The sequence below is a fragment of the Zingiber officinale genome, chromosome 11A (assembly GCF_018446385.1).
Source record: "Zingiber officinale cultivar Zhangliang chromosome 11A, Zo_v1.1, whole genome shotgun sequence".
NCBI classification, from domain to species: Eukaryota; Viridiplantae; Streptophyta; class Magnoliopsida; order Zingiberales; family Zingiberaceae; genus Zingiber; species Zingiber officinale.
Window position 1 is genome coordinate 7,496,683 of NC_056006.1, and position 11,217 is coordinate 7,507,899.

The 11,217-nt window shown below is 36.8% G+C and overlaps 2 protein-coding genes across 2 annotated transcripts; both read left to right on the plus strand.

Moving 5' to 3' along the window:
* The first annotated feature begins 1,813 nt into the window (after positions 1–1,813).
* On the plus strand, positions 1,814–5,170 carry LOC122032920 (membrin-11-like). Its single transcript, XM_042592231.1, has 4 exons — positions 1,814–2,190; positions 3,707–3,827; positions 3,993–4,142; positions 4,868–5,170. The coding sequence occupies exons 1-4, from the start codon at positions 1,901–1,903 to the stop codon at positions 5,027–5,029; spliced, it is 723 nt and encodes a 240-aa protein (XP_042448165.1). The 5' UTR covers positions 1,814–1,900; the 3' UTR covers positions 5,030–5,170.
* A 1,158-nt stretch (positions 5,171–6,328) lies between these two features.
* Positions 6,329–10,988, plus strand: LOC122030920 (DNA-directed RNA polymerases II, IV and V subunit 3-like). The gene is made up of 3 exons (XM_042589960.1): positions 6,329–6,847; positions 8,493–8,730; positions 10,514–10,988. The coding sequence occupies exons 1-3, from the start codon at positions 6,357–6,359 to the stop codon at positions 10,781–10,783; spliced, it is 999 nt and encodes a 332-aa protein (XP_042445894.1). The 5' UTR covers positions 6,329–6,356; the 3' UTR covers positions 10,784–10,988.
* The last annotated feature ends 229 nt before the right edge of the window (positions 10,989–11,217 follow it).

The window sequence follows — 11,217 nt, forward strand, 5'->3', positions numbered from 1 at the left end:
GTTATTTGAAAAAAAAAAGACAGGAAAGCATTTCACGGCTCTCCCTCCTATATAAGAAAATGATGTCGATATCTAGAGGCGTACATGATTAATGATTTTATACTATTTTACCTATTTGCTACGTAGCTCTTCGTTACCTTTGACATCTGATTTGAACGTGAAAGACTTTGTTGAGGTCCATCTATTCCCTTCTAACATTCTTTTAAGCGTAGGACATCAATAGTTTAAATGTCATTCTAATTCCCTGTCCCCGACCGATTGGTTCGACCGTCTTTTCATACTGGTCCCATTTTGGATTCAACTCCTCGAACCCGGCTCCATGGCCGGCTTTAGGCATAGGTCATTAAGGCATATGCCTAGGGCCCCAATTTTTATTACGATCCATTATTTTTAAAATGTTAAATATATTTTTATGTGCTTTTTAAAAAGAATAAAAAAAAGAAAAGGGTCCATGTGATAAAAGATTGTGCAATCTCATTCTCTAAAAATTAGAGTTATTATTTTTAATATATTAAATATATTTTTATAATAAGGTCCACATGATTAAAGATTTACATGATCTCCATCTCTAATCAAAGCTTCGGATTAAGCAAAAATCTCATTATGGCTCCAATGGATAGAGTCATAAAGAGACTCTCTTGTTTTAACAAATTAAATTTATTTTTAATTATAGATGTTATTTTATAAGATCAAATATATTTCTCTTCAATATCTCTCAATCCTAGTATTCTATTGTTAGTTTATTTTTCATTGGTGATGCTTTCTCCTTTGATTAATAATAACATGAATTAGAAATTTTTTATCTTATCCATACAATGTAAAATTAAAATTTTGATTTTTTTTAGTTCCCCTCTTCCCCTTTTCCAACTCCCCCCTCTCTGTGTTTTTATTACTCATTGAGATTAGAGAAGAGAAACCACACCTACCACTAACACACTAATTCATGCTGCTGCTACTATGCTCCTTGATTAATTAAATTCAAATGTTGATGTATTCATCCATATTGTCTAATTGAAATGAAAAACTTTATTATTTTTGAGCAATAATGAGTTAGATACCTTTACCATTTCTTTTCCTTAATAGACATTAAGTTTAACTTTTATTTAGTTGTATTTATAGTCATAAATTGTTCGATTTTCTCTTTTTCTCCATTCTATCATTTACAACGGTTCTGGTTTAGGTATAAAAAATATGATTTATTTTTTATTTTGCTCCATGCCTAAAAAAAGCTCACATTTAGTTCTTTATAAATGATAATGTTCTGAGGATTGTATTGAGTTTTGTCATTTAATACATATATTATTTTATTTTTGTGCTTCACGGGTGATGATGAGTTGAGCATGAGAATATACTTTTAGACATATTTTTATCTTTCTTTATTTTTAAATAATTTTAAATACACTTATTTTTAGTTAAGTGAATTGTAAACTTATTATATCCTTGAGGTATATTATTATATTTACTTTAAAGTCTATACTTCTCTTAATTAGGGTATTAAATTTTGAATATGAAAATTTAATTAATAATTTTATATTTCAAAAAAGGGAGAAAATTAAATTTTAAATAAAAATATTCTTTAAATTAATACTTTAATTTGTTAAAAAATTAAATTATCATTTTCGATCCCAAATTTGAATGAAAAAAGATGAAGGAAATTTTTCTTTAGATAATGTTAAAGACCTATTTTTTTTCTACCTAAGCTCTCAAATAGACTTAAGTCGGCCTTGCCCGGCTCGTGACGTGTCATGCTCGGCCGCCGTTGCTCAAAGCTCAGGGGAATATCTTGTACTTGGGCTCGGGTCCAATCGGGTTTAAAACCGAAACCATATTCGATGAATGAGACTCGCGCTTCCTCGTTTCCGATCTCTGCTTCTCTCGCGACCGACGAGGATCTCCTCCGATGGAAGCCGGCGGCGGGGCAACACTGTCGGAGATCTACCAGAGCGCGCAGAGGTTGCTCCTCCGCGCGACCGGTGGGCTGGAGCGCCTGGAGCGGGAGCGGCTTGATTCCTCATCCTCCGCCACCTCCTTCTCTTATGCCTCCTCGTCGTCGATGCCCTCGATCGAGGATCCGGAGGATCTTGCGTCGGCGATCAAGAGGGATATCACCCAGATCCGTTCCCTCTGCGCCGAGATGGATCGCCTCTGGCGCTCGATTCCTGCCAGAGGCCAGCGCGATCTCTGGAGGAGGTATGAGATCTGATTGACAAACAATTTTTTTTCTCCCTTTGATTCCGAACTAGTTCTCCGGATTTTTATGTGGAATGTTTGTTATTCAATTTTCCATTTGTACCAGTTACTCAGTTAGGAAAAATTATAAGGCTGGATCTTAGGGTAAGTTGCTTACACTGATAGACGATTGGTTATTGAACTCTTTATAGTTTATTTAGATCGAGCGATTGAATATCCTCTCATAGGAGAGAAGCTCCATAACCCCGTTCTGCTGGTTCTAATTGAAACTTCTGTTAAAATGTATGGTCTTGTATGAAGAAATTAGTTTTCCAATTGACAACCAACTGATTTTACATACAATTTTAAATGAAGTGGATGTATCTGAAGTGCTTGTGATTGGTAAATGAGCCTTAAATTTATGGAGTACTTGGTAAGGGAAAAAGCAGGACAGACCATGCTTTATATGCCATAATCTCAGGAAGTTGAAAAGAAGATTTATCATTTCAGAGAAATTTCAAGGGTCTATTTTATATTCATATCCTAACTATTACAACAAAGGATTGTGATCACATTTGAGAGGGAAGAACACTTGTGAACTTAAACTACAAACAAAAGTCAAATTACAAAAGCATAGGGTAATAATTAGGTGAACTCAAAAGCTAGCATGATTGCAACTTCTGCACGCATAGCTTGAAAGTCTGTAGTTGACTAAAGGTGCTTTGAAGCTAAGTCATATCAATTAAGGTGCCAAGGTCTTGAGTTCCAAGCTCTCCACCTTCATATGTGAATGCTTGAGGAATCTCATATTTATCTTTTCTTTACAAAAACAATTAAGGTGCAAATAATTTGATAATCAACAGAAAAGATTAGGAAACAAAAATCCTTTCATAGTTGCTGGTACTTTAAAAAGGGAAACATTGGTCTACCCTTCCATCAATAATACTTCAACTGCTATTACAATGTTGTATGGCAATAAAACTAATTAAATTAATGATAATGTTTAACTTGTCCCACAAATTTTCTCCTAGAACAATGGAAGAAATGAATTATAAAGCAGCTACAGTAGCTACTCTATTAGGACATGATGAGATGAGCTCTGTAAGATAATAAAACCAATTTGTAGGATAAATGGTGGTGTGCGAGTAATTTTCATATAATGAACTTGTCAAACAAGGTGAATAATGTTGGCAATCACAAAAAAGTTTTAGTCTAGTGCTAGTCATTAATTTGTAAAGAAAAGACGTCTAGTCTTAGGTTTCACTATTTATTATGGTTTAGATGCATTCAAGCACTTTTCATAACAGCTCTTTCAACTAGCCATGTATCAAATGATTGATGATGTACAAGTTCAGTAGTGAGGTTCATAAACTAATTAATGTATCAGGCTTGTAGGTGCATGAACCAATACATTAATGTAGTTTGCTTATGTGTTTAGCTTATAGGTGAAACAAACTAGCTTTTTTTTTCTTTCCTTTTTAGCCATTTCATTACTAGTTAGAAATTTCTGATTTCTTCCTTATTTGTGCTTGTGAAGAAAAGTAGAACAGGTAGCAGAAAAGGTGGATTCACTGAAAGAAAGTCTTGACAAGCACCTGTTTCGTCAACAAAAACGCATGCTGGAAGTCAAGGAGCGGGCAGATTTGCTGGCAAGAGCTGTAAGCGCTAGTAAATTCTTTAGATTCAACATCAAGTTCCTTCTATTATTTTGTGCACCTTTTGTACAAAAGTATACAAAACAAAATGCATGTTAGGCATAATATATAGTTTGCCTAAATATATTTTTCTCATACGCATTTGCTTATGCTGGGTGCTTACTGCAGAATGGGGACTCTGCGCATGTTCTGAGAATATTTGATGAGGAAGCACAGGCAATGGAATCTGCGCGAAACTCGTCAATAATGCTGGAAGAAGCTTATGCCACCGGAGTTGCTGTACTGTCCAAGTATTCTGAGCAGAGGGATCGTTTGAAGGTGACCCAGTTCTTTCCAAACATTTTTATATATGGAAACTATGTTGACTATGATGATCAGGCCTCTGCATTTGATTCATAGAAATAATTATTCAAAAAAAATTATTTATGAATGCTGGTTGGACAAGTCTATTGGGTTAGGCGGGCTGAGTAATCAAGTGTGCTGGTCAAATTGATAGGTCAGGCACGCTAGTCTAATCAGACGCCCCAGCTAGGTCAGTTGGGCAAGGTGTGTTGCTTGAGTTGGATGGGTTGGATAGATTAGATGGGCAGGGTTTGTTGGTTGAGTTGGACGTGCTGGATAGATTAGTTGGGCTGGACACATTGGCGAGTTGGTTGGATCAAGTGTTAGACTGGTCGAGCAGGACAGACTGATTGGATTGACCAGGTGGATCAATCGAGTCAATCAAAATGAGCAGGCAAATCAGGTGGTTTGATCAAACAGGGTGAGTTGAATGAATCGTGTAGTTAGACCGAGAGCATACGAATCAGTTGACTTCGTTGGCCAGGGCGAACAGATTGATTGTGCTAGACTGATAGGTCATGCAACTCAAACCCATGACTATCATATCACATGGCAACAATTTTACTGTTCTGCTGGGATTCCCCTTTAACAAAGTGGTTTCTATATGATACTTTCTGACCTAAATGAAATTTGATCAATTTTTGTTTTGTTTTGTTTTGTTTTTGAAACTTGCCCTCTGCTGATGTTGATAATTTGGGCAGAGAGCTCAAAAGAAAGCCCTAGACATCCTGAACACCGTAGGGCTATCCAATACCGTGCTGAAGCTGATAGAGAGACGGCACCGAGTCGACAAACGGATTGCATACACCGGCATGGTATTGACCATCGTTGTGGTTCTTGCATTCATGTGGTGGATTCACTGACCGATATTGTTCTTCAAAATGTGTCCTGAGCCTCTGTAATTCATTCTCCACACTAAATTGTCAACTGTAACTGCTTGCCTTATGAACTGTGCATTTTGATTTCAGTTTAACTATATAAGTAAATGACAACTAGTTTCCTCATGATTGCAGTTACTTGCGTAGATAAACGATTACGGTGCGTGTGTGATTACTATGCATGTTGCCGATTGTTTTATTCGTTTTTTGTTGTGCTTGCAAAGTATGTTTATTCTTTTGACACTGCTTAGTTACCCTCTAAATTATTGTAATATTACATTGTTTTTGAATTGATTTGATGTTGTCGGTAAAGGTGTTTCTGTGTGACGGTCCATCTTTTTTAAGATTTGGGATCTATTTAGTTTAAGGTTATTTAATTTAAGTAATAAGTGATTTTTAATTTAATGTTATATTATTTAATTTTATTTGATTCAAGTAATAAGGGATTTTTAAGTAATGGATCATGTCCGTCGTGACTACCTTGGAAGTAAGGTTTTATGTCATTTTAAAGTTAAAACAAATTAATTTTTTTAACTTTTGTTTTTTTTAAATAAATATTTTAAAAATTAAACTAAATAATATTAAGTTATATATTTATTCTCTAATCTATAATCACGCAATCAAAGTTGTTGGAGAATTATTATTATCATTTTAACCTTTATATTTTATTAGTATTACCAAAATACTCTTATAGTTCGACTCTTATCATTTTATTTGCACACTTTCATAAACATCTTCCATTCCTTTCTCCATTGTTAAAAATAATAAAAGGACAACTATGAGAATTTAAAAAGTAAATGGACAAATATTCTCAAAATATTTTGATAACATAACACTTCTAAAGCTATCTACGAGGATACAATAGTGATAACCCCAGGGGCATGATGTAATAATAAGAAGTAGGAGGAGCTTCATGTAATAAAGATTTAAAATTCACGTACATTTGTGGTGTTGAAATTTAGACTGTCTTCTAAAATTCATCTTATTTTGATGATTGATAAAAATTTTATTTAGGACATAATTGATCTGAACTGATGGATTATATTTGTATTATTAAAAAAATTGTGACAATAATTAATAAACCTATAGAAGTGTGTTAAAAGTAGTGTAAGTATTAAGTATAGAGGGTAAAATAGGAATCTCATAGCTCATAATGAGTCTACAAGGGTGAGCACGTTGTAATTTTAATTTATAAAATTAGAAGGGACTAGATAGCATTAATCCGGGGTGCGAAGTGAAAATTCCTCTAGTTATTTATTGGGACTCGTATATTTTCGTTGGAGACGGCGAAAAGTCGGCCGGAGATCGAGCAATGGCGAGCGAGAAGATGGGCGGCGGTTTGCGGACGTCTTACCAGCGGTTCCCGAAAGTCCACATCCGCGAGATGACGGACGACTACCTCAAGTTCGAGCTGCGCGACACCGACGCGAGCATCGCGAACGCCCTCCGCCGCGTCATGATCGCCGAGGTGCCCACCATCGCCATCGACCTCGTCGAGATCGAGATCAACTCCTCCGTGCTCAACGACGAGTTCATCTCCCACCGCCTCGGCCTCATCCCCCTCACCAGCGACGACGCCATGTCGATGCGCTTCTCCCGCGACTGTGACGCCTGCGACGGCGATGGCCAGTGCGAGTTCTGCTCCGTCGAGTTCTTCCTCAGTGTCCGATGCGACTCCGACCAGACGCTCGACGTCACCACCGCCGACCTCCAGAGCACCAACCCCCGCGTCTGCCCCGTCAATGTGACTATTGCGAGCGCTATGTCAAGCGATCGCGAGGGATGCGAGTCCTCCGAGCAAAAGTATCCATTTTTCTTGTGTAGTCTTGTAATCCTTTTATATTGCTTCTTGATTCCGGGTTTTAGTAGATGACGTCGTAAACCCTAAATAAACCCTAGACCTCAGCTTGTTTCATCATAGTTAATCTGAATCCCTAAGAATAATTTGAACAATTTCTATTGGTGCCGAGTACTAGCTCCCTTTCACTTCCCTGAATGATCTGCCATGGGATTCTCAAACTTCTGAGTCTTGTTACCATAACTCTATTCCGCCAGCCATTTCTTATTGTACCACCAAAGTAATTCCTTTTAATGGTTTTTTATTCAGAGTGAAACAAAGAGCAGTAACAGAACTAGGTTAATTGAATTTGCTCCTCAACTCTTGTCGCCAGTGTCTTCCATGAATTTGAATCTTCTGCTAGTTAGGCACACTATCCGCTGACATGCTGTTTTTTGCTTATTCACTGTTACCCTGACTGTGAGCTAGTTGTTTATATGTTATAAAAGTATGTCTAGATAGAAATAATTAGCTAGCTACCCTTAGCAGAAATGTATTAAATACAAAATATCATAAATTGGATATGTTAAGGCTCTAGCAAAAAAGAATCAAGTGATATCATTGGTAATGTAATCCATGTTATATACTAGAGGCAGGTCTAGATTAGTTGACACTTTCATTTGACAAATAACAATGTTTTACATTGACAGATTAGTTTGTTTCACTATTAGCTCGAGTAGATTTTCTTGTTGATTATACCTTGTAGTTCAGTAGGTGCAGCAACATTGATTATATCATGTGGAAAAAAAGTGATTCGCTTGCCCTCAACACCCCCGCTAACCCGCCCCTAGGCTAACACGGAGGAGGTAAATTACGGGTGGCTACTAGCCATTAGTGTAGGTGGCCAAGGCATAGGGAAAGGCATGTTCGGACATTGTTGGGTGGGGCCCACCCTAAACAGTTGTTTTCTTAGTCATCTATTAATTACCAGCTTGCTTGGATTTCATCTTGATCCCTGTACAACCTTGTGTACTGGCTACTGTTTTTGTCATTTTCTTTAATGTCAGATGTGAATCATGTAGCCTCATGCAAGAATAGATGTTTATTTAATCAAGGTGGCTCTATTTTGTCAGTTCATCTAATGTTTTCCTGTCTGAAAATTGGTGCAATTTCTGTTTTCTTTTTTTGGTAAAAGATATCATATATTTGTTGTGTCTTAGCCCTCTCTTCACTAGAGGAGAATTTGATCACTGCATATCTGATAGACTTGCAATCCTCTGTTATCTTGCTTGACTCAGTCTCTCTAGCTTGTCTATAAACTTTAATGTAATCAAATGTTTGTATTTGTGTCCATGGAGCCAAACTACCTTCTCAATTTTCTAAAGAGCTCTGTGTAAATGCATATTGAATACAGTGTTTCTGATTGATGTAGTGAACTTTTGGAACTTAAAGGTACAAGGAAACTTATGTATGCCACCATATCACTGTCTCATTTAAAAATAAAATATAGTTCTTTTCAACTTCCAAATGGTAGTCTTATCAAATTGGCTCCTTCGATCATATCTTTGTTTACTTCTTGAAGCTAATCTACCTACCAATTACCTTAGCTGTATATGGTCATGATATCTTGTTGTTATCTTCCAAGCCTGATGGTTGTGAATTTGATACTAGGGGCATACTCATTGTGAAATTACACCGTGGGCAAGAGCTAAGACTTCGAGCTATTGCTAGAAAAGGGATTGGCAAGGATCACGCCAAATGGTCACCTGCTGCAACTGTTGCATTTATGTATGAGCCACAGATCCATATAAATGAGGAATTGATGGAAACATTGACGCTTGAAGAGAAACAAGCCTGGGTTGAGAGCAGCCCTACAAAAGTTTTTGTCATTGATCCAAATACTCAACAGGTTTGTCCAATTGTTAGTTTCCCAAAGTTTGTGTTTGTTCCTCCGAGGAATTTTTCATATTGTTGTGGTTTTCATTGCTCTTTATAATCTTCAAGACAGGAGCTTTTATCTACTCTTGAATTTGTAGAAGTATATGGTCTCAAAAATATTTCAGTGATCCTACTGTTTTATATTGGTGATCTTGCTTTTTTAATTGTTAATGTCGACTCTATCTTTAAAGGGACTAATTATTCATGAATTAATGAAGCTGGTGCTCTGTCTTTTAGTTGCTTTGATAATAATTGAAAAAAAAGAATTTCTTCTCATTACGATCTTGCTCGATATTATCACTCACATCAGGCTGGATAATTTAGTACCTTGTTTTGTAGCAATTTTCAGTATTTCCTGGTCACTCAAAGCGTCATATATAGATTGTAGATTCCAACCAATACCACTTGAAAAGTCAAACCAATTTTGAATTTATGGTATATTAGAGTGAGTTGTGGCTTCACCACAGCACTATTCACACTGAATAGCAGCACGAATGCCGCATGACTATAATTGTGCGATTGTTGGGGTTCTTTTTGCTACCAAATTATCACAAATTACAGCCTTCTTTGGAGTTCTAACCTGAACATAAATGTAGGTATGCTAATCCTTGGTTATTTAAACCCACCAGCTTGGCTTCATCACAAAGATTGTGTTTAATAAACTGTTCATTTTGGTTAAGTGCTTTCTACAAAACTGGTATCAGTTCAGTTTTCTGCTTTTTCTATGAAAACATGAAAACTATGGTGAAATTTTTCGATTTTGTTACCAGTGCCTTTATACATTGTAGTGTTAAAATATAAAATTACACACAAAATTTTACCTCTTGCTTAAATGTCATGTGCTCTGCAAGTATATTCTTTCATTACACCGGTAACAGTTCATCTTTGGTGAGAGGGTTTTATGATCTAGGCATTTGGGGTAACAAATGAGTAGTGACAGTCCTAGAATGTAAGGCTTAAGATGGATGCATAAAACTTAAATGCCTCAATACATTCGTGGTTTACCATTGTAATTGATAACACGATCTTGGTTTGAAAATATTCACCTCCTGGACATGCCAATCAACTTGGAGAGAATGTGGCATGTCATTAATTTTAAATAGAACCCTAAGATAACAGTCAACAGTGAAAATGCCTAATTCTAGTAACTATGATTCTCTTTCATAAAGAGACAAAGCAATCCCTTAATCTGTTAATACATTTATGAACAAGTAAAGAAGGCCAGGCAGGTTGGATAGACCGATTAGGTGTGGCAGGCCGGGCAAGTTGACCAATCCGGTTGGGCATGCCAGACCGGCTGAATGAGTCAAATAAAAGGATTGGGCTGGTCGGGCCAATGGTTCAGCCAGGTAGGTTGGGCTTAGTAGGTGGATGAATCCTACAAAATATTTTATGTAGGAGTAATATTTTATGTAGGAGTATTTTATCTTTGTTTCTAATAGATTTGAAATACCTATTCCTTGTCTATGTTATTCTGTAATCCAAATTGAGGAAGAATTGTTCCTACTCTATTTTATCTAGTCCATTCCATCTACCAATCAAATCCTAAATGAATCAGCCTGTATAAATTTGGAGTTTCTCAAAAAGAGACGAGAGATTTGTCGAATAGAACAGTTGAACTGATAGCATTTGACAAGTTACTTACAGCTCAGAACATATTTATCGTTTGCCCGAACGATTTCACTAAAGAAGACTTGGCACTGATAGTTCTAGACTTGTTGATATGTAGTTTGGCTTTTTGTTGTCAATATCAGGTGGAAGTTAACGACCCAGAGGCCTATACATACGAAGATGAAGTCCTCAAGAAAGCGGAAGCTATGGGGAAACCAGGCCTCATCGAGATTTTTCCTAAAGAAAACAGTTTCATATTCACCGTTGAATCAACCGGTGCCATCAAGGCTTCACAGATGCTCCTCAATGCGATCAACGTTCTGAAGCAGAAGTTGGATGACATCCGCTGCTCGCATGATGATGCATCCGACATGAACGAACTAACTTCACACCTGGGAATTCAGTCGATCTAGATGTACTCTCCATGGTACTATTTTGCGAAAACTTATGAAAGGGTAAATCAATAGACTATTTTGTGCCTTTTGGCACTAGAACCCTTCAAACTTTCTTTTATATGATGTATGCGTTATTGGGTTGTTATATTGAAGTGTGTAGCTAACTATAAATTGTTGAGATTAACACGACATGAGGAGTATGATGAGGATTCACAGTGTGCAATAGAGTTTGATTTTCAGAGTGCTGCAGTTGGATTTTTTGTTGGGACATATTTGTCATCGAAAAATTTGGGTTGAGTGGTCACGGCTGAAGCGCCTCTGAGCGTAAAAAGCCCATGAGTTTGCTTTCATGAATTTAGTGGGAAAATTTGCGTTGAGGGGTCGTGGACTGAAGTATCTATGAGCTGAAAAAGTCCACGAGTTTGTTTTCACGAGCAGCATTATTGGATGGT

Excerpts from the sequence above, each read along its gene's own strand:
- LOC122030920 (XM_042589960.1), top strand. The coding sequence starts at position 6,357 with ATGGCGAGCGAGAAGATGGGCGGCGGTTTGCGGACGTCTTACCAGCGG. Across the intron at positions 6,848-8,492 it reads TGCGAGTCCTCCGAGCAAAA|GGGCATACTCATTGTGAAAT; the intron begins GTATCCATTTTT and ends ATTTGATACTAG. Across the intron at positions 8,731-10,513 it reads TTGATCCAAATACTCAACAG|GTGGAAGTTAACGACCCAGA; the intron begins GTTTGTCCAATT and ends TGTCAATATCAG.
- LOC122032920 (XM_042592231.1), top strand. The coding sequence starts at position 1,901 with ATGGAAGCCGGCGGCGGGGCAACACTGTCGGAGATCTACCAGAGCGCG. Across the intron at positions 3,828-3,992 it reads CAGATTTGCTGGCAAGAGCT|AATGGGGACTCTGCGCATGT; the intron begins GTAAGCGCTAGT and ends TGCTTACTGCAG. Across the intron at positions 4,143-4,867 it reads AGCAGAGGGATCGTTTGAAG|AGAGCTCAAAAGAAAGCCCT; the intron begins GTGACCCAGTTC and ends TAATTTGGGCAG.